Below are 22,460 nucleotides of genomic sequence, written 5' to 3'. Positions count from 1 at the left end.
TTCCCTCTGATGTCTGTTTACTGCAATCTGATAAGTGCACTCTATTTTTCATCAGGCACATACATTGGGCAGATGGAATATGAAATAGCAATGAATTGAGATGTTTTCATGCTTTCATGTTTTGTCACTTACCAGACAAATGTGTTTACTGGGGGTTTGGCTTCAATTAGAGAGAGAAAATAATGGAGATGAGAAAGTCAGGTCAGACTGTTTGGAGGACTGCATTACACGCCAGCTACTAAGACATAGTGTCATCAGTCCAGATAACGGAAAGAGCTAGTGGTGTCATTTGCATAATTGCTAAGATAGAACTTCAGATTGTGCCATAATAGTATTTCCAGTATGAACAAGGCCAGACAAAATCATTTCCACATCATTATGAATTCATTAAGTACAGAACAAATACATGAAATTCATCCGTTTGCCTGAGTGTGAACAACAGATTTCAAAGAGGTGTTTGGATATGATACTTCTGTGGGTTCTAACCAGTTTTTTGTGTGAAACAACCATCCATCCACTCATTTATGATGCACTACTCATCAATGACCAAGAGACAATGATACCATAATTAGCATAGTTGCTAATGTGACATTATTGAACAGAAGTGGATGACTCACTGCAGTGCTGCATTTTTGAGTGGCCGCTGCTCTTTTCTTTAGTTATGTTCAGCTGTCTGACCTATAATGAGTGAACTAGTCATTTTTTTAGATAATAGAACTAAAGATAAAACAACCTTTTGTAAAAACCAAAGTAGATTTTCTAGTTTCTCTATAAAATTTCATGTTTTGAAATCAAGTTGGTTACGTAGTTTCACTATGTTGAACAACAGAAAGCTGCTTGGGTCGGAAGTGACCTCTGTGTGAGCAGTGTTTTTTTTCATCACATTATTGATAGATAGACAGACAGATCTATATCTTATTTTATGGAACATTGTTATTACTTCTGAAGGATTTTTATCCCTCTGTCCTTGCCGTTTCTCTAGAGTCCTTCATCTTACATTACATATTGTCTTGGCATATCATATCTGAAGGGGCCTTTCATAATGATTGTTTAGAGTTTATTTGACTGCATTTCTAATACTATGGGAGTCTAAGCAAGCAATGCAGATCTAATAAATGGCTTGGTCTCTGCACTTTTTCTACTTCATACTGCTCTTTAATGGCCATTGCCATGGCTCCTGGCTGGAAGGAAAGTGCTGTTCTTTCTTTCACTCTCTCATTCTCTCAATTTTCCCCCTTTTTAGTCAGAAACTGAGTTTTAAGGACCGAGTAAGAATGGCAAGCCCCCGTGGACAGAGCATTAAAAGCAGGCAGACGTCCGTTACAGACAGACGTTCGCCCGGAGCTGAGATCAGCACTGATGGATCGAGTCCTGCCAAGGTCCAGAAGAGTTGGAGTTTTAATGACCGCACCCGATTCAGACCCTCTCTCCGTCTCAAGAGCCAATCACGGTCTACCCCTGAAGGTGAAGCAAATTCTGATTGGAGGATTACATTGAACCACTATGTGCTATAATTTTGTATTCTATGCTGTCTATGTAGTGTAGAAACATAATGAAATTCAAGATGAATTAAGACAATACAAATTAAAATCTGATCATAACCTGTAAAATATAATTTTTTTGTTTGTTTATTGAGAAAATATGTTCAAATGATAGACTGTGACTAGACCAAAAATCTCATAATTTCAGGAGATAACTAATATAATTACAGTCAACCATGATGAGACATTAGAGAGCTTATTGACATTGTAATGGTTATGATATTAATTATCGTAATATTTGGTGGTCACTAAAAATAATTTTGTCCCTTTGATTGAGATCATTGTAAATTCAAATTGAGCGGGACTAATACCACACCGACCAACCGCGTCCGCCACATGATTCTGCTTGTACAACTTGTACAACAACAAGCATAACGGAACAAAATCATTTAAAACAAGAGCCAGAGAAAATACATTACATTGTATTGACATTTTAATATAGAATCAACACAGAAACAAAATATGTGTGAAATGAGATATAGTAAGACTTTAGCGGATATTCCGTATCATAACAAGCGTGTCTCAACCGTCTCAACTGAAAAAAAAAAACCGCAACGCTGGCAAAACGCTCTCAAGCGCCCACAGCTAGGCGTTTTCAGCAGAGCGCCTAGCGTTTTCAGCTGAGTAAAAACGCTTTGGTGGACACACGGCCTTATTGAGGGGAACTATCTAGTGTAGGCCTACAGCAGATAAACAATAAAAACAATGCACTGAATTAGACAACTCCATCCACTCACTGGACTACACTGCTTAAGGCTCTGTTTACATCCCCTGTGAGGTTAAGACAACTCTTCTGTTGTAAATTATGTATTATGTATAATTCAGACACATTAATGAATGCATATATCAAGGCATGGTATGATTTAGATGTAATCTGAAGTCTTTATACACAGTGGGAAGGCTGCAAGGCACTTGATGTCATATACATTATAAAATCTGAATAGTTTAGTCAAATGGTTAATGAAAAATTATTACCTAACTTTAATTGTATTAATATGCTTGTGTCTTGTACTGTGTTGCTCTGCGGCCTAAAGGCCCTTGCACACAGTCCGAAATTATCGCATGCGTTTTTTTCGCTTTCGTGATTCGGTGGCTCTGAATTGTCAAAACACCATTCAAAATGCTTGCTACGGATGTGAAAAACGCAGAAAATCGAACCTGATTCGATTTTTTTTTTTGACGGACGAAAGTTTCGGAGGCAGTGTACAAGCGTGATTGACATAACGTGAGGACGCGAATTTCGGACTCAGTGTGCAAGGGCCTTAAGACGTGAAGGCCTTAACAAGCAGGGGCCCCACAACAAAAGCCTACAAGTACCCACATAGGTTATTTCAATAGTTCAGTTCAGACATTCTAGTAGCTATAAATAACTTTGCAACTACATGTCAACTCTCATTAATTTGCAACTACATGTTTACCACGTCTACTTTTTAATCAGTAGTTTGAATCTTAATTTTTAATATACAATAACCCAACATGCAGTTTAAAGACTTGATTACGTGTATAAAGAAGTCTTTTTGGGGGCCTTGTGAGGGACACATGTGCATCCAATAAGTGGGGTAACGTCTGTGAATTCTACAGTCAATAATTCTTTTGCCTCTAAGCACAAAGTGAGAACCTTCATATTTTAGCCAGAAGCGTATATTCCTTCCTCTGTGATGCCCTATGGTTGTAAATATCTTTCTCCTTTATTAGACCGATCGATTGCAGCCTCTCGAGTCAGTTTGTGTGAATTCTTTATGTAGCATAAAGCAAGATGGATCTGCAACCAACACCAATTTTCCTTCTAGTCCCTGGTTTACATCATAGGTGTAGCCATAGATAACTTTTAGTGCAGAAATGTGCTTGAATCTGGGTTCACCTCTTTAGAGCTCCCATGGTGTATCTGTATTGTATATGCACTCTGAATGATTTAAAATTGTACATACTCTTAGAAATGTATTTGAGTAAAAGTACAATTGATCAATTTCATTTGGACTGCACTACTTTGTTAGTTTATATTCATTTGCAAATGTTAAATTTTTCCCTCTGATGTTGCTCTCAGATGTTGTTTTAATTAGATCCTCTTTCCCTTTTTTAAAATCGAAAAGTATGAAAATGCTTTATGTTTGCCTTTCTCTTGCTTATTACTCTTCCATTGTTCTCAATTCTTTGAATTTGATGATGACTTTCACATACTCTCTCCTTTCTGACTGACTCTTTATTCTTTAAGTGCTGATGACTTTGGAATTTTCATTGTGTTTGTCACAGGTGAGGCTAACGTTGGTATGGATGAGGGTTTTGATGAGAAAGGGTGTCATTGTGACATGCCGGCTGAGGACCTGCCGTCCGCACTGAAGACCGTCATCAGAGCAGTGAGGTAGTGATTCTTTACTTCCCTTCATGCTGCAATATTTCAGAGCTCTGAGACATTACAATTAAAGCTCAGCATTTCATGAGCTATCAGTGATTATTGAACTGAATTCACTAAAAGTTTTAGCATATAGTATCAACCAAAGCTATAAATATTTTTTGTGGCCTGTAGGCTAGATGCATGATAAATGTTTTTCAATCAATTGTGTTAATTCTGTGCCAATTCAATTTGACAAACCCAAACAAATCTAACCTGGTTAAGCATGCCACATTGTTCTCCGTACATTGTATCAGAGTTTGATTTTAAGTATGTGTCCATGAGTGTGTGCACATGAAATTATGACAATTGCAGCGAACAGCTAATCATGGAAAACATGGATTCATGTTGCCCAATTTTGCCACTAGATCTGATGAAATTAGTGATTTTCCTCACCTGAATATCAATATGCCTAAATGCTAAACTTTTGTCTGAAATATGAAAAAAGTGCAACGCTTTATAGAAGATTAAACATTAAAGGTGCTGTAGGACATCTGTGAAAATGCTAACTTTAGCCTGATAGCAGTAAAAGCGTTCGTCCCACCCTCCCTGCAAATCGCCGTCCAAAGCCAATCCTCCTGAAAGCATGAACACGCACAGCCCAGAAGACCGGAGACAACGTTACTGCAATACCAATATCACGGGTCATTCACTGGTGAGAAAACTTTATAGTACAGTTAGTAACAGTACTACAAAACCAAACGTAAACAAATTCTTAAAAACAGAATTAGATGCAGCAAGTTTTCGGTTTGTTTAGCTAGCAAAACTTGTCAGTGTTTAATAATATTTCTTACATGACAGGGTTTCCACGATGAGAGTCTGCTTGGCTCTAATGAAGATATAGATTGTAGCTCCTTTGCCAGTGCCACTTGTTGTCGGTTCAGAAGCAAAGTTAGGTTGTTGCTGCTTGCCTGCCATTCTCGCTCTGTCTGCACAGCATGCGTGAACGCGCTGATGACTTATGTCTGCGTGAACAGCCTGTGCAGTGGTAGGCAAACACACGTTGACTGACATGGAACACATGCTATAGGACCGTTCGGACCGAAAGATACGATTGAACGAACATTTTATGGTCCTACGCCTTCCACAGACGACATATTTTTATACAAATACGTTTAGACCGCTTAACAGAGTGATTGCTATCAGGATATGAGGAGACTTTCAACCAGCATAACAAAACATGTTTCTGCAGAGACTCATCTACGGCACCTTTAATATTAATATCAACCATGACAAATAATAACTGCTTACAGCAAACACTGAACCAGAGTATTTAAATGTTGAGCATGCAATCTCATTGGCTGCAGGATCAGCAGGGGCCATTCAGCTTGTGCCATGCAGTAATTATGAGATTACTTGCAGTTTCATGACTAAACTAGACATATATAAAATAAGCAGAAACAATGACATGGAAAGAGAGACGGTTAGTCTCTAAGCAGGTTAGTCGTACAACATTTGTTTTTATGACAACGACCACCTGTACAACCTATTTAAATCCACGATTAGCTCAAAGTAACTAAACTCAAGATTGCCTGCTTAAACCTGCTTTATGGTACAGGCTCAAGCAAACTCAAAAATTGCAATGATTTAACAACACCACAAAGCCACAGAGTTTACACTTTTCATGGAAATCAACCTACAAAAGGTTTACTTAAAACCTGTAGCCTAAGCTGAGATAGGAGAAAGTATTTTAACATAAATACACAAAACTGCACACATCACCTTTAATGAATTGTCAGCTTGTCAGTCTTATTTAATTATTCTCACAGTCTCTGTGAGCATGAGATGAATCAGCGGATCATCTCATTTCTCTAATTTCACTTTCAAGAAAGAGTACTGTCATCCACACACTTCACATATCAAACACGCAAAAAAAATTTTCTTATAGGTGAGGGTCAGTGATTTCTATATTGACAGGATGTGCTAATCTTTTCCAGCCTCTCTATTTTGCTTTTATTATGAGGAATGAAAAATGTTCTCAGTCTTCTATAGGGTGTCCCGCTTGACTGAATATTCCAGCCTGTAGCTGAAGTGCTTTGGTAACCCTGTAGCTTTCAGCTGGGGCCTGGTTGGACCCTGACATTTATGTGATGCCAAGCTCAGGCTTTCCCAGGGTGTTAGATTTGTCCATGCTGTCATTTGGTCACCTTAGTTTCAGAAACATTGCTGTGGTCATGCTGAGTCAACCCAAAATGCAAATCAATTGTTTCAAGACATTGTTTCAGTTTCTGAATTGTTCCATTAGATAATTAAGATGCTGAGAGTGCATCAATTCATCCTTTACTATTTCACTCAGAACAAGAAGACAAATTGGCGCTGGCATATTTGTTTTGAGCTGTATACTCCTTAATAAAAGTATAATATTATCATATGGTTCTGCAGGATCATGAAATTCCATGTGGCAAAGAAGAAGTTTAAGGAAACTCTACGCCCATATGACGTGAAGGATGTAATAGAGCAATATTCAGCCGGTCACCTAGACATGCTCTGCCGAATTAAGAGTCTGCAAACAAGGTAAGACAAACCAACTACTGCCTGAACATGTTTTTCCTCATATGCAAACTATACACTAACATTTAAAAGTGTGGGGTCTGGAAAATGTATTTATTTATTTTGACAAGAAATTAATACTTTTATTCAGCAAGGATGCATTAAATTGATAAAAAGTGACAGTAAAGACATTTATAATGTTACAAAAGATTTCAATTTCTCTTCCATCATAGAATCCTGAAAGAAATGGTATCACAGTTTTCACACAAAAATATTAAGCAGTACAACTGTTTTCAACATTGATAATAATAAGAAATGTTTCTTAGAACCAAATCAACGAATGAATTTAGATCAGCATATTAGAATGATTTCTAAAGGATCATGTGAAATCAAAAGGCCACTTTTATGACCTCTACATCATATTCACACTGGTATGTCTGGTTCATATTAATGCCATCATGTCACATGTGTTCTGATGGTCCGAGGCAGTGGTTCTCCTTGGTCATATATGGGTCACTGGGTGGTGGTGGGGAAGCCCTGAGGTTCTGCCAGACAATGCGATGTTGAGCGTTTAAGCAGCTATGTATCATTATTGCATATCATTATGTACCATTATTCATCATGGTTATAAACATTTTCAACTCAAAACAATCCCTGCTCTCAAATATGTGCACTGAAATGCTGTATGTGTAGAAGGTCTGAATACTCGCTATTCTTGATCGACCTGCAAATATATGGAAGTAAAATAATGACTAATGTCTTTGAAACAAAAAAGCATGTTGAATTGCACAAAAAAATAAATAAAGTGTTTCATTTACAGTGCTTGCATTTTTGGGGGCTGAAATTCAGCAGGGTTGTATTTTTAATTTGTTAATATTAAAATGAAAACATTTCCTACACAATATCATTATTAAAAATGTAAGATTCTGTATTCTCCTTCCAGATTTAATGTCCAAAATATTCATATTTCGCAGCGGGTGATGACATAGACCAAAACAACAGGCAGAGTCATTCATTCATTCACAAAAACTTATTTACAGAAATTGAGCAGTATATATACAGAAGGACACGAAAGCTGCGTTTACGTTTAATTAAAAGTCTTCACGATTACTCTTATCCCCGTGTACATGTAACCAGTATTCTCCACCGCAAAGGAGATATAATGTTATTCACCATGCCGCTGATGTGCAGACCAAACATTTCATCTGAAAAAGACTGTAAATCAGTTTTTGTGAATGAATGAATGAATGAATCTACCTGTTGTTTTGGTCTTTGTCATCACCCTCTTGTACCACCTGCTGGTTTGGTGGACTGTGGTTTGGGTTTTTTTTTTTTATAAGTGCAATTCAAATTTTTTTGTTTGTTTCAGAGACATTAGTCATTATTTTACTTCCATACAAACAATACTCAAATGACATATTGCATCTACTGAGCTTCTGAATTGTGCAGTAAGTGGACACTTTGCTATCCTGTGAGACGAGATGCAGTCTACATTTAAAAGTAAACAATTACAACAAAAAGGCAGACAATATGTGCCAAGTGGCTCTTTTTAAGCCATTTTTGTCTTTATAAGTATCATAGTTCTTATGGGCAATTTATTTTTATTTGTTGGTCATATTTTCATTATATTTCTTCACTGAAGCCTATAGTGAAGTCAAATGATCAAGGTTTCAATGTGAGACTAGTGCCACCATGTGACCAAAACCGGATATTACAGTTTATGACATTCTTCATAGACTAAATGAACAAATCAAATGAGCTGTGAGTCTATATATTTTTGAATTCCTCACTGTATATTTCAGTGTACAAGATACATAATGAATTACAATCTTGAATCTGGTAGTAGCCTATACTTATAGTAGCAGTTAAGTGTCATGGGATTTGTTGTGGGTAAGATTTTTACATGATGTCATTGACATTTTGTGTTTACATTTTTTTTAGTTCTCTGTCTACTTATTGGGATGTAAATATTAATTTCTTTTCACACATTTCATTCCTGTATCTTTCTGCACATGTCTCTATCTCACTTTCAGGGTGGATCAGATTCTTGGTAGGGGCCAGATGCCTGTGGATAAGAAGGTCAGAGAAAAGTTGTTATCTGATGGAGACATTCTGGAAGATGTGAGCATGTTGGGAAGAGTGTGTAAGGTAGAGAGACAGGTGAGTATTGAGACACTTGGTTAAACAATGCATCACACAATCCAATGTACATTGAATCATTCCATCTCATTGAATCATTGAATGATGCACTGGTTTTCAATATGACAGAATGAGACAGTTTGTTGCTTCAACTATGGGCAGTTTTAGCCCTGTGGATGTTTAGAAAAAAAGTCTCTTACAACACACTTGTCTTTTTTTTCTGAAAGTAATAAGTCTCATTTTTATTTTGAAAGATTACTTGTGTTTAAGAACATTCTGGGGTGAAGTTGATAATGCTAGAAATTACTTTTAACATTTTTATCGTAAAATGGCGGACTCCTTAGTCGTGATAAGGCTTTTTTATAGTTTGTGTTTTACGTATCCTAAATACACACAAACATATAACATTTATGATTCACAGTTTTTGAATGGAAATGATTCACAATATACAGTATAATTATCTAAATTTTAATATAAATATACAGGAAAATTGCCAACTTGGAATAAGGCTCTATTTGCATTCTGAGCAGTTTTGAAATATAGAGCTTTTGCATTCCATTCGACTTTGTAGATATAACTTTTTTTGTTTTCTAAATAAAAGGTCCCAAAATGTACACAACATAAAAAAAAACTAAAAAAAAAACATCACATAATGTTAATAAGTGGTCACATAAAAAGAATATGTGAATAACTAAATTTTGACAAAAATATCAGATAGAACCTTATAATTCCAAGGTGATGAATTGTATTTACTTAGATTTTTATTGTTTTCTTATTATGTCATTGTCATATGTTTCGCTGTTTGTTTTGATTGTCATATTAAACATAATACTATTAAACCAGTGGTTCCCAACCAAGGGGCCAGGGTCCAAAAAGGGAACTCAGCACAATTCCAAGGGAGCCTCAGGATGACTTAACAGCATTGAAACTAATAAATTATTATTAACATATTAAAAAACTAAATTAAAGTGCTAAAAGCATGTAAAATCAAGATCAATCTTTTTTTCCCTTCTAACTATTGTTTATATCGAGAAACATACAGTTCTTTAAACTTCTAGAATCTCAAAATGAATCATGATTAATTTAATATATCAACAGTCCCAGTTTCTGTCAATAAAAAAGTTTGAGGAAAAAACAGCTTTCTTTCATGAGAACTCTCTAAATAGATTGCAATACATTCACAGACAAGCTGCTGTGAACATGTAAGACATACCGCTGCTGCACAAATAGCATATATGAAATTACCTGTAGCACATCTGCACAGGTGGAACTGGGGGAGGTGGAGGGTTTATGATTGCTGCAAGCAATCACAGAACCAAACTATTTAAATGTTGAGCAAGCAAGCTCATTGGCTGCAGATGCAACAGAGACCAATTGGCTTGTGCCATGTAGTAATTGATGTGATAGCTAGCAGATAACGATCTATCATCAAGAGTTTTGTGACAGATCTAGATATATGGCCTTTGAGTCAAAAGGTTTAGAACCACTGTATTAAACATAACATAAACATAATGTTTTCTGACAAACAATATTTCTGTGTTCCATATATCATGTCTATAGGTACAGTCTATTGAAGCTAAGCTGGACTCTTTGCTGGACATCTACCGGCAGGTTCTGCAGAAGGGTTCGTCCTCTGCCCTCACTCTCTCCTCTCTTCCTCCTTTTGGGTTGGAGGAGACGTCAGACTATCAGAGCACCATCCTCAGTAAAGATCTCTCTTGCTCCTCCCAGGTCAGTCAGTCCATCTGTGGCAATCATCCCAGGGCTCTCCAACTAATATTAGCCCCCAATGAACTCAACCTCAACCAGAACAACTCCACAACATCTTCCCCAGGGCTCAATCCAGCCTCTGCCTCCCCTTTTAACCCATCAACCTTCCAGGTTCCTTCAACCCCATCCATGGAGTGTCCATCAGCACAAGGCAGTCCATCTCAAATCCTCAGTGCCAACAGCTTTCACTCCTCTGTAAGCCACTTTCCATACGTTGGTCAACCAGCTCCACCTCTTCCACCCACAGCCTCTTCAAAACTTCAACTCTCCACTGTTCCTCCACAACCAGGCCATGCCCGCAGCATGGGACCCTCTAGGTCAGACCCTGCCGACTACGCCAAATCCTACTTTAGAGGAGTTGGGATAGACTTTGGACTTAACTCTAATATGGGCTGCAAGCTTCAGCAAAAAAACAGACCAAATGCTAAAGAAGACAGTTCTTGGAGGAGACATATAAGCATGGATGCAGAGGTGGAGATGGACCCCCTTGTTCCAGTTTCGCCTCTTGTCCCGGTTCAAAGCCAATGCAGTGAAGACAGAGGATTGGGGAAGTCCCTCTCTGTGCAGGACCTCATGCAGCCCGCTCTAGAGGGTCTGGACATGCATTCTAGTCAGGCTAGTTTCTCCACTAGTGTTAGCAGCAGCCAGGACTCTTCAGCTGGGGGCATTGAGATGGGAGTAGCGGGCTGGGGAGAAGCTAATCTCTTCATCAGCGATAGAGACCTGGAGGTCGCAAAGACACATACTGAAGGGTTTGACTTTCTTTCTCAGCCCCCAATTGATGTATCCTACTCCTCGGAACTGCTTAGGACAAGCACTACGGCTGGTGCTAGTCACAACCTAGCACATGGACATTCGCCTAATACGGACAGCAATGAGACTATGAATATGCCACATGTTCGACTAAAATAACTCAATCTCTAAAGTGTTCTTAGAAACCCCCTCTGATGGAATGAAACTTTGATACGAGAGCTTATTTTATTTTGTAGTTTTTTTGTATTTTTATGAGGAAAAAGTACATTTAGATCATTTTTTTACATGTTTTATTCGTTTGGTTTATTTAAAAGAAACAATTATGATTTTGTATCGTCACCGTACATGACATATCATAGCATGCATTGTTCTTTTTGAAATGTACTGTAACATTTTTTAAAAAATCGAATAGAATTAATTAAGATTAATAATCAACCTGCTGAAATGATCAAAATCATAGATGGCATGAACTATTCACTGGACTGCATGAACACTGCATGTCTTCAGCATACCGAAACACAGTCTCATTACAAAAAGCCTTGTTGACCCGAAATTTACAACCTGCCTAAAAATGGTCAGAACATATTTTTCTCTTTCTGAATTTATCATATTGTATTAAAAGGTCATTCACTTTTCTTATGTAAAAAAAAGTGCCAGAAACTGAGGGAAACTGATGCTGCTGAACATTTTACAGTTTTGATAAAGCAAATTACATTTTGAGAGAAGCACCTGAGAGTTTCCATACGACATTAGTTGCTGTTTTTGTAATTAGTTCTGATCACATCGCAGCTACAGCCCAACTTAATTACACCTACAGCTCCTACCTGTTAGTTTTGTGAATATAAATTATTAACAACAATAATAAAATAGCAATTATGAATCATTTTAATACATTGTATGTATGTGTGTGATTTATCATAATTCATAATAAATATTATTTTATTTTGTTGTTAATTATAGATTGTAATATTTGCTAATAGTTATATTTTTATAGTCATTGTTTTCATCATTTTAGTTGGCATGTGCAACAGCAGTGAATATTTGTGTCAGATCTCTCCAAAATCTGACGTAAATACAATAGCATACATGCCTATACTCATCAAAGATGCTTGTGAAAATATCTTCTGAAATATCTTGTTGTTTTTCTTTGTCTAGTCATTTAGAAGCAGACATCAGAGTTCAAATGCATTTTATTGTTGGTTAAGAACCGACACATTAGATAATGGAGAATCATATTCTCGTTAAAGTACATGAGTGCAAGTGCAAACAGGATAGCTCATGCTTCTTCGGAGCGCTGTCAGGGTAGACAGTAAAGTGCGCTAGCTACTTTAGCTTCATGCACACAGAAAAAGACTACAAAAAACTACATCACATCACAACACATCAAATCAGAACAGACTAACACAGAATCTTCAACCTAATGGACTATAAGCCAGGTCACATAAGCAATGTTAGCAAGAGGGTTTAGGGATTGCAGACAAGCTGGGATACAGGATAAACAAAGCTTACTCCACACTCCCGCTAGAGGCAGATCTTCTTAAAGTGCTTATAACAATTTAACAATAGAGCAAATACCACAACGAAGACTTAAAATTCAAACTGAACATACAGTTAAACATAAATATACTATCATAATCATTGTCAAGCAGGCGCAAGTTTTACTTTTCCTTCTTCTGCTTTTGCGATGCATTGTGATAATTAACCAAGCTTTGTTTATGGAGTTGAAAAGAGGAGGGATGGTGTGGCTGACCCAAGTGTTAGCAGCCCAGCACAACATTCATTTGTTCTTCTGGGCCTTTTGGGCAGATTTCGTGACCTTCCCGGAGGAAGAAGTCTTCTTCTCAACACCCTTGATGACGCCCACTGCTACGGTCTGACGCATGTCACGCACTGCAAAGCGACCTGGGAAATGAAGAAAAACAGAGCTTAGTTATGATTATAAATCAAGGGTCTTCAATCTCTTTGAGGCCAAAAATCAAGAAACTCCCTGATTCATACTGCATTTTACGCCTTCCATTTACATACTACAGTACTGTAAATATAAACAACTTATTAATGTATTAACATTTAAATGACATTTTAAGTTTACTAAGAATTTTGAGGTGCATTTACTGGTCTGCAAATTCGGGTTCAAGATGGTCATGCAAATTCGCCATACTTTGCCATACATATTTGGGTGCAAGTTTCAATCCTGGCTAAAAGTCCTTTGCTGTCCCCCTCTCTTCTGTCCTATCACTTCCTGTCTAAACTGTCCTGTCAAATAAAGGATAAAATGCCCCCAAAATAAAACTTTAAATAACTATTATTAATCATGTTGTGCCCGCCCTTGAAATATTCTTGAAAAATCACTAGGAAAAAAATGAAGGAATCTTTGCAGTAGGAGTGACTTTGGTTAACCCTCAGACGGTCCTCGGTCATTTCTGACCGATAAATTTTCTGTTTTGAATTTCTAAAAATCACAGCTTCATCGGAATGTTATGAAACTTGGTGACTTTTATGGCATTAGGTATGTGAATACAAAAAAAAATTGAGGTCATGATCCCAGGAGACATGCTAAGTGGTCGTAAAAAAAATAGTGACGATTTTGGTCTTCGGTCAAAAATGACCGACCCATAGGAAATGAATGGGAAATTGACAAAAAAAAAAAATTCTCAGAATTTTTGTGTGTACAATCTACAAATCGGCCACAATCCTAAAAAAAAGTACACCGCTGTAAAGGGGTGACACTCTACAACATCAAGAGTACAAAAAAGACACACCCACCCACACACACACACATACACACACACTTTTATACACATAAACACCAATAAATTTTGATTACAAAAAATCTGTTTTGAATTTTTAAAAATCACAGCTTCATTGGAATGTTCCGAAACTTGGTGACTTGTATGGCATTAGGTATGTGCACGCACAAAAAAATTGAGGTCATGATTCGAGCATGCTAAGTGGTCGTAAAAAAAATAGTCACACTTGTGGTCTTCGGTCAAAAATGACCCCCATAGAAAATGAATGGGAAATTGAAAAAAAAATTAAAAAATTTTAAAAAAATAAAAAAACTTAATATTATTTTACAAAAAGTGTTATAATTGAATGAATTGCATTTTTTGTTACAAATTCTGTACAAAAAAAAATGTAAATGTGTCCATAAACAGCTGGGGAATTCACATGCCTCTCCATAGAGAACTGATCTAGTGGTTACACCATGCTCCTACGCTTTCTCTCCATACTCTCACCAGATGGTACTAATCTGCTTCAAACTTTTTTTTTTTGAAGGCCTAGACTCTATATTTAACTAAAATACTGTATACATTTTTTTTTTTTAAATACATATATTTATATAAATTTTTTAATTATTTTCAATGGCAAAAATAGACCATAAATATTGCATAAATATTAATAAATTCAATAAAATGATCTCAAAATACTAAATTAAAAAGAATAAATATTATAGAACAAAAATAAATTGCATTGGTTTTACTATAGGATGGAGGAAGTTTCATTTTTAGGCCTCCGGTCACTTCTGACCGGGAAGGCCCAGGATGTGACTCCGAAACGAAGACCGTCTGAGGGTTAATACATTGTTTTATAGTAAACATACTAGAGGAATTGGTAACTTTAAATCCAAATTAAGATATGACCCTTACCAAGAGGAGGATACTCAGAGAAACTCTCCACACACATGGGTTTGCCTGGTATCATATCTACAATAGCAGCATCCCCAGACTTCAGGGACTTGGGATTATCTTCTAGCTTCTTCCCAGAGCGACGGTCAATCTTCTCCTTTAACTCGGCAAACTTACAGGCGATATGAGCAGTGTGGCAGTCAAGAACTGGGGCATAACCAGCACTGATCTGACCTGGATGGTTCAGAATGATCACCTGACCAGACCAGAAAGAATCAAAGTGAATAAAAGTGCAGTTTAAAAAGATAATCCCTAACAGGCATATTCAGAAAAAATTGTGTCAGTAGGCTTTGTAATTGAAACCCTATAAAAACACATAAGTTTACCTGAGCTGTGAAACTCGCCGCCTCCTGTGGAGGATCGTTCTTGCTGTCACCTGCAACATTCCCACGTCGGATATCTTTGACTGAGACATTCTTCACATTAAATCCCACATTATCGCCTGGAAGAGCTTCAGATAGAGCCTCGTGATGCATCTCCACAGATTTGACCTCAGTGGTCACGTTCACAGGTGCAAATGTCACAACTAGACCAGGTTTCAGAATACCTGTCTCTACACGTCCCACAGGCACAGTACCAATTCCTACACAGTTTAGAGTGCAAAGGTAAAAGAGGGATGTTTGTTGGTATTATTTACTGGAAATTTCAGTCTTTGTGATGTTAGTTATTTTCTTTTTTTAAATCCTAGTGGGATTATCATACTTAAAGGTGATGTATATAATACTTTCTCCAATCCCATCCTAATATACATAGAAGTCATACATAGGTAATCAAGAAAAAGATTAGCTATAATGTGCATATGATCTTAAAGTTTATTTTAAACAAGTGTTCTTATTGAGACCCTTTTTAAGTTTGGGTGTCCTTATACCTCCTATTTTGTACACATCCTGCAGCGGGAGTCGGAGGGGTTTGTCAGTGGGGCGGGTTGGAGGCTGAATGGCATCCAGAGCCTCCAATAGAGTCGTCCCAGAGGCACTCCCATCCTTACGAGTGATCTTCCAGCCCTTGAACCAGGTCATCTACAGACAACATATTATTATTAATTATTAATGGCAGGTATTGAACATTTGGAAGCTCTTGGGAAACAATGGAGGGGTCAGTAAGAAATGAATGCTTTTAATCAGCAAAGCTGCATTAATTTGATCAAGAGTGACAGTAAAGACATTTATAATATTACAAAATATGTCTATTTCAAATAAATGCTGTTCTTTTGAACCTTTTATTCAGCAAAATTGCATCACATTTTCCGCAAAAATATTGATAACAAGATTTTTTTTTTTTTTTTTTTTTGAGCACTAAATCAATGAATAAATGTAAATGTAATCAGCATATTAGAATGATTTCTGAAGGATCATGTAACACTGAAGACTGAAGGAGTAATAGCTTCTGAAAATGTAGCTTTGCCATCACAGGAATAAAATACATTTAGAAAAAAAAATATTAGAACAGAAAACAGTTCTTTTAAACTGTAATAATATTTCACAGTATGACTGTTTTTACTGTTTTTGATCAAGTAAATACAGCCTTAGTGAGCACACATCTTTCAAAAACAATAAAAAATCGCATTGACTCGTAATGTTGTGTATATTGCGTAATGCATATAATATTGAATCTACAAATAACATAAGTATAATAAATAAGAGGTTGGCTTGCAAAGAGCTAAATTATTCCAGTGATATTAATTAATATCTAAAACTATTGAGCATATTGATAATATGAAAGATATACATCTTTAGGTGATATAACACTAACATTTGGGCTGGCCTCCAGCATGTTATCCCCATTCCATCCGGAGATTGGCACAAATGCCACTGTATCGGGGTTGTAGCCGATTTTCTTGATGTAAGTGCTGACTTCTTTCACAATCTCCTCATAGCGCTTCTGGCTGTAATTGGGTTCCGTAGAGTCCATCTTGTTGACACCCACGATCAGTTGTTTGACGCCCAGGGTGTACGCCAGCAAGGCATGCTCACGTGTTTGTCCGTTCTTTGAGATACCAGCCTCAAATTCACCAACGCCAGCTGCCACGATCAACACAGCACAGTCTGCCTGTATCAAGAGAAATGAAAGGTTATTAAAATACTTTGATGGAATAAACTTTTTGGTGTGATATACTTTTTTTTTAATGTGATAATATAAAAACCTGTGAGGTGCCAGTGATCATGTTCTTAATAAAGTCTCTGTGTCCTGGAGCATCAATGATGGTGACATAGTACTTGCTGGTCTCAAACTTCCACAGGGAGATGTCGATGGTGATTCCTCTTTCTCTCTCAGCTTTGAGTTTGTCAAGGACCCAAGCGTACTTAAAGGAGCCTTTTCCCATCTATAAAAGGTGAGGACAAATATAAGTTTAGGGAAAGATCTGTAACTGGATTTCTTGAACGAATTGCCTCTGTCACACAAGTGCATGATGCAACAGTTATTTTCAGTCCTCCAATTTGATAGGTCAAACAGTGTTCCAACAGCACAGTTATGTCACTGTTTGTATCACTTCACTGGTTGTTTATGGTGTTCCAGACCAGAGTAGCCTATGGAAGTGGAGCAAAAATGGAAGTGGAATGGCAGGCAAAGTTGTGCCATTTTGCCTGGAAATTTGATACTACCAAATTCCCCCTGTGGTACAAATATAGCTTTTATGTTGTTTATATGTCTTTGTGATGTTTTAATATGTTTTAAGACAAACCATGTGCAAATTCATAACTCAACACCAGTATTTTCTCCTTTAAACTGCGGTGAACCAAAGATAGTCTCAAAAACGCAGTTTGAAATCGCTGGTGTTTCTGACATCACGAACTACCTTGTTAACAAGTCAACATGTGATCGACAACGAGTGCATCTCTGAGCTGGAGTGAGTGAGTGGAGGCGGGGCTAATTTGTATATTCATAGAACCGCACATAGGCCTACTAAATGAGGCAAGGGTGTAGAGTTCCATTCAAGCTTTTTGTTCAGGGAAAAAACGCTTAAATATGTCATTTTGGTGATCAAAGACAAGTTTTAAGGGATACAATTATTGACTACAGGGGGACTTTAAGAAAGAAGCTATTTGTCTCAGTGATTTATCCATACATTGAATGTCAATGGTGTCCAGTGTTGTTTTGGACCTTGCTGACTTTCATTGTTTGTACAAAAACAGTTCTTCATTCTTCAAAATATCTATTTTTTGTTCCACTGAAGAAAGTCTTGTGGTGAATACACGATGACAGAATATTATTTTGAAGTGAACTATCATTTTTGGTTATTGGATCTAACTTATTGTTAATAGAATTGATTATAAAGCAAACTTACACTAAAAATCTGTGATTAATGCACTCTTGCTTATTTGATATTGCTTGAGGTCATATTTCACACAGTGGGCCTCTTTGAATAATTATATACATATGATAACACGGCAACAAATTGTAGCTATATTTTTTTGGTCTTGCATATTTGGACTGCTATACCTCTGCAGCTTCCTTCTCAAACTTCTCAATGGTCCTCTTGTCGATGCCCCCACACTTGTAAATGAGGTGGCCAGTGGTGGTGGACTTCCCTGAGTCCACATGGCCAATGACCACGATGTTGATATGGAGCTTCTCCTTACCCATCACTGGGCTCTCGTTGGGTTACAGGCAGCCTACAACAGGAAAAAGGGAAACTAAATAATTAATCAAACTAATAAGTTATTTATGGTCCAAATGCGCTCAGATGTACTGCAACAACCACATAATAGCACTTTATACTTTTGCATATTTTGTTAACTCTTATTTATTCAGTTAGTTTACAATAGGTCAAATCAATATTTGGCTGAAAGTTATTTATAAAGTTATGAATTTTTTTTTTTTTTATCAGTATAGCGATAAGCCATATTAAAAGCAAACACTGTACAATAAGCTACATTTACAGACTAATGATACCTCATCATCATTGCACTAGAAAGTAAATATCTCATATTATTTTGTATGTAGTTATATAAAGGGTTATATAAATGTGTCCTTTGATATTGAAAGGAATCTAGTGTATAGAGTTTAGAAATGCTGTTAGTACAGCTATGACCTCTAAAATAATAACGTTTTATGAATTATAAAATTACTCATTTAAACTAATTAATATTTGAAATCATCCGTCTGCAACCTTTGACCTAAATTATTCAAATTCCTGAGATAAATCGGCTAATGTCACAGTATCCTTGAAAGCTTGTCCATGTTTTTCCCAGTGTTGTCTGGGTTACAATGTAGCAGCGCGGGCCACCTGCCGTATGCGGCAAAATGTAGACTAAATAAAAATATTTTATTTCAGAAAATTTCAAGTACTTTTTTCTTATATGACCTTTATTTGAATAATAATTCACAATCATTCCGATATTCACCTCATACCGAGCAAATATGACATGGTTATGTAATGTCATGCATGTACAGTATGAATGCCACACCAAGAAAAGCGTGTGTCCTGATAGTCTGCTTGCCAAAGAGCAAAGATGGGACTGGAGAATAAAAGGATATAAATGTTGTTTCCACAACAGACCCTGTCAGTTGCATCAGCGCCATGTTCCGTATTATGTCCTTACTAGAAATAAAACTCAAACACAGCACATCATGCATTCGCAATACCCAATAAACCATCCGACCGCATAGCTCCATCGGCAAGTAATTATAAAGCGTTAATGTATAGAGAAAACGTAGAGAGGGTGTGTTTTTCAGGTGTCCAACCTTGGAGAGGTGCGCCTGTAGTCCAGGGCAGCAGAGCGATAGTCGCGTATCTATCAGATACTGCTGTGCCGCTGATGTCATGAAAGGAAGTTTCTAGCTGTTCCACTAGAGGGAGCTGTCGAACAGCACATGTAGCTACAATAACCACGTGTGTAGGTATTTGGGTTTTCGATGTGTTAAAGGGATAGTTCACCTAAAAATGAAAATTCTGTCTTCATTTACATGTTCCAAATATGTATGAATGTCTGCTGAACACAAAAGAAGATGATTAAAAAATATATATATTGATGCTGGGAAAAATAAAATAAATAAATATATATATATGTGTGTGTGTGTCCCATTTACTTCCATAGTGGAAAAATATTTGGTTACTGACATTCTTCCAAATATCTTCTTTTGTGTTCAGCAGAAGAAAGAAATTATTTTAAGGTTTGGAACAACTTGAGGGTGAATAAAAGATTTTTATTCATTTTTGGGAGAACTATCCCTTTAACTTTTGCATGAGGTAGAAACTGGAAGAAACTTTTTTTGATTCCCAAGATCATATTAGAACTGTTTTGGATTATTACATCAATTCTTTGGCTATATTTCTTTCTTTTTTATGATTAGAAATTATTGTTTAATTGCCTTATCCCCAAATTCTCAATCTTAAAATAGGTAAAATAAATCATATATCACCTCTTATCTCACATGGTAAGGGAGAAATTTCAAAATGCAATAAATAGATTAAATAAGTAAATAAGTAAATAAATAAAGACATAAAATGATGCAACACCTGTCAGCATCCATGATTAATTGACCTCACTTTGTGTTTGCTGAAACAAGTGATTTCACTTGAAATTCTCCCCTTACCAGACATAAAAAAGTTTGCTGCATTAGTTTAACTAGTTTAACTTAATTAGATAGTTCACCCCAAAAAAAAAAAAAAAAATGTTGTCATAATTTAGCCCACTCACCCTCATGTTGTTCCAAACCTGTATGAGTTTCGCTTTCATTTTGCTAAACACAAAAACAGATAATCTGAAGAGTGCTGGTGACAGTTCACGGCACCCATTGACTTCCATAGTATTTTTTGCTACTATGGAAGTCAATGAGGTCCATCAACTGTCTGGTTACCAACATTCTTTAAATGGGTTTGAAACAACTTGAGGGTGAATAAGGTGAACATTATTTCATTTTTTAGGTGAACTTTTCCTTTAAGTAGGCCTATTATTTTTCACTTAAATAAAGTGTAATCAAATGTGCCCTTAGTGCTGTCTATCTAGTGCTGTAATCAATGCTATTTAAATTTGTTTAATTAGAAAAAAAATCTCAGTCATGCAAGATTTGAAATTGCACCCCAAAAAGCACAGCGCAGTCCTCTGAGCTACAACATCTCATATTCAGATGAGAGCCTGAGTCCGTCTAGAGTCTATTGCCCCTGCCTTCAGCTATACTTGGGCCATACAATAATTATATGGCATTTGATATAATGAAGATGACCATAAGGCAAAGCCGCTGTGGTACAATGTAAATACATACACTCATTGTTTGATGAGTGTTTGGTGCTGTTATCATTACTACTGCTGGTTTAATCATCTTCCCGGTTGTTATTACATGAAGTGACTCGAGCCAGTTCATATGGAATCCCACTGTACCTGCCAGTAACTTTCCAAGAGCCCTGAATGTCAGCCGGAGATGAAAAACAATGTCTCTGGCTTGGGCCTTAAAAACAGACAAGCAAAAGTTTAAAAACAAAAGCAATATGCTTAGATAAACTGTGCACTATAATGGAGACTTACTTGTCTGAGTCTGAGAGCTTTTACAGCACAACAGTTTTGCATAAGCAACAGGATAAACAGCCAGGTCACATTTTTAGATATGTTGTCTTTGTTTTCTAAAACTTTAAGATATGATTCTACAAGCCTGTCTTTTGTAAATAAAAGAGACTAAATATAGCTTTAAGTGGGAGTCTTCATTGTTACCAGTGTTATGTGCGTGATTAATTATGAACAAACTGTAGCAGGCCAAAACGCGAGGGAAACTTTAAGTTCTAAATTAAGAGTTGTAAATAGATCACCATCTGTGTCTCTGTAGTGCCATCACCCCTCGGATCTCTCACAGCTTACTATATAAAGTCCTTCATATATATATCCAGCATCATCCATACATCTGATCCATTGAGCTGAGAGTATGGAAATGTGAGATTCCACGGTTAAACTTTATCTCAATGTATTCATTAACCAACTCCCCCATAGCATATCTATTGCAAATAATTGTCTCAATAAATATTTTGAGATTTCATTGTGTGGGCTGGTTGTCTATACAGAGATAAATAGAGAGATAACGCCTATTGTTATACTAGGATGGTTTATAAAAGAATTTGTGTTGAAACTTCAGTCCAAGACTTCAGTCCAAGGTTTATTTATATCCCTAATGAGGTCAGATAAACTCTTACAGCCAATGACATATGCTTGCATGTACAATATACATCAATTCATCACTGCTGAAAACAGAGCTTTGAGTGCCTATGTGTTTTTTATTTTTTTATCAGAACCATGTGTTCCCCCTGATTCAGTATAATTAAATCTGGCCATCAACAATGTGAGTTTTTATATATATATATCATCTCTCATTTGCTTCAAACAAGATTCTTTAATTGTGAAGATGCAGAACATTCAAGCAACAGTTCATTTCTATATAAATGCGTGAACTGTACTTCAGTTCTAGCTAATTTCATCGAATCTCTCTCTCATTCTCTCATCCTTGCTGCCTCTATGATTGGGTGATATTTTTATAAATCTAGGTCCTGAGGCCACCTGGGGAAAACAGCACCAAATTCAGGCCATGTAACAAACCCGGGCCAGGCGAAAAAGGACTTTGACGATGATGCGTCATATCATCACAACTTTCCACAAACAGAAACAAAACACAGGTCATGAAATAGTGAAACAGGACTAAGCTCAGCACCTCAGCTAAAGAAACCTGTTTCATTCATCAAATCTGGACTGAGATGTAAAGCTTTTT

At 36.7% G+C, this 22,460-nt stretch overlaps 2 protein-coding genes across 4 annotated transcripts in view; one reads left to right on the top strand and one right to left on the bottom strand.

Moving 5' to 3' along the window:
* The window catches only part of kcnq5b (potassium voltage-gated channel, KQT-like subfamily, member 5b), a 116,704-nt gene extending 104,899 nt beyond the window's left edge, over positions 1-11,805 (top strand). Inside the window, exons 10-14 of the mRNA XM_084394704.1 lie at positions 1,244-1,464; positions 3,792-3,900; positions 6,313-6,444; positions 8,454-8,580; positions 10,120-11,805. Coding sequence (XP_084250830.1) covers positions 1,244-1,464; positions 3,792-3,900; positions 6,313-6,444; positions 8,454-8,580; positions 10,120-11,241 — 1,711 coding nt within the window. The 3' untranslated portion in view covers positions 11,242-11,805. The remainder of the gene's footprint in view (positions 1-1,243; positions 1,465-3,791; positions 3,901-6,312; positions 6,445-8,453; positions 8,581-10,119) is intronic.
* A 450-nt stretch (positions 11,806-12,255) lies between these two features.
* On the bottom strand, positions 12,256-19,554 carry eef1a1b (eukaryotic translation elongation factor 1 alpha 1b). Of its 3 annotated transcripts, none has more exons than XM_084394751.1 (8): positions 19,455-19,554; positions 18,210-18,382; positions 16,912-17,091; positions 16,521-16,817; positions 15,637-15,787; positions 15,095-15,351; positions 14,730-14,964; positions 12,256-12,984 (listed from the first exon to the last, which is right to left on the bottom strand). In XM_084394751.1, exons 2-8 carry the CDS (start codon positions 18,351-18,353, stop codon positions 12,860-12,862), a joined length of 1,389 nt encoding a protein of 462 aa, XP_084250877.1. In that variant the 5' UTR covers positions 18,354-18,382; positions 19,455-19,554; the 3' UTR covers positions 12,256-12,859. The 3 variants fall into 3 exon arrangements, with proteins under 3 accessions (XP_084250877.1, XP_084250878.1, XP_084250879.1); XM_084394752.1 differs by lacking the exon at positions 19,455-19,554 and adding an exon at positions 19,270-19,347; XM_084394753.1 differs by lacking the exon at positions 19,455-19,554 and adding an exon at positions 19,178-19,242.
* Positions 19,555-22,460: the final 2,906 nt, after the last annotated feature.

The sequence above is a fragment of the Rutilus rutilus genome (assembly GCF_951802725.1).
Source record: "Rutilus rutilus genome assembly, chromosome: 2".
Lineage (NCBI taxonomy): Eukaryota > Metazoa > Chordata > Actinopteri > Cypriniformes > Leuciscidae > Rutilus > Rutilus rutilus.
Note: the sequence above shows the minus strand (reverse complement) of the source record. Positions and strands in the feature narration are given on the sequence as shown.

What these genes read in the sequence shown, in the direction of transcription:
- eef1a1b (XM_084394751.1), bottom strand. Translation starts at nt 18,353, where the DNA reads ATGGGTAAGGAGAAGCTCCATATCAACATCGTGGTCATTGGCCATGTG. An exon ending in TGCTGGAGGCCAGCCCAAAT is followed by an intron (nt 15,788 to 16,520) that starts GTTAGTGTTATA and finishes TGTTGTCTGTAG; the next exon opens with ATGACCTGGTTCAAGGGCTG. An exon ending in CGGCGAGTTTCACAGCTCAG is followed by an intron (nt 14,965 to 15,094) that starts GTAAACTTATGT and finishes TGGTCTGGTCAG; the next exon opens with GTGATCATTCTGAACCATCC.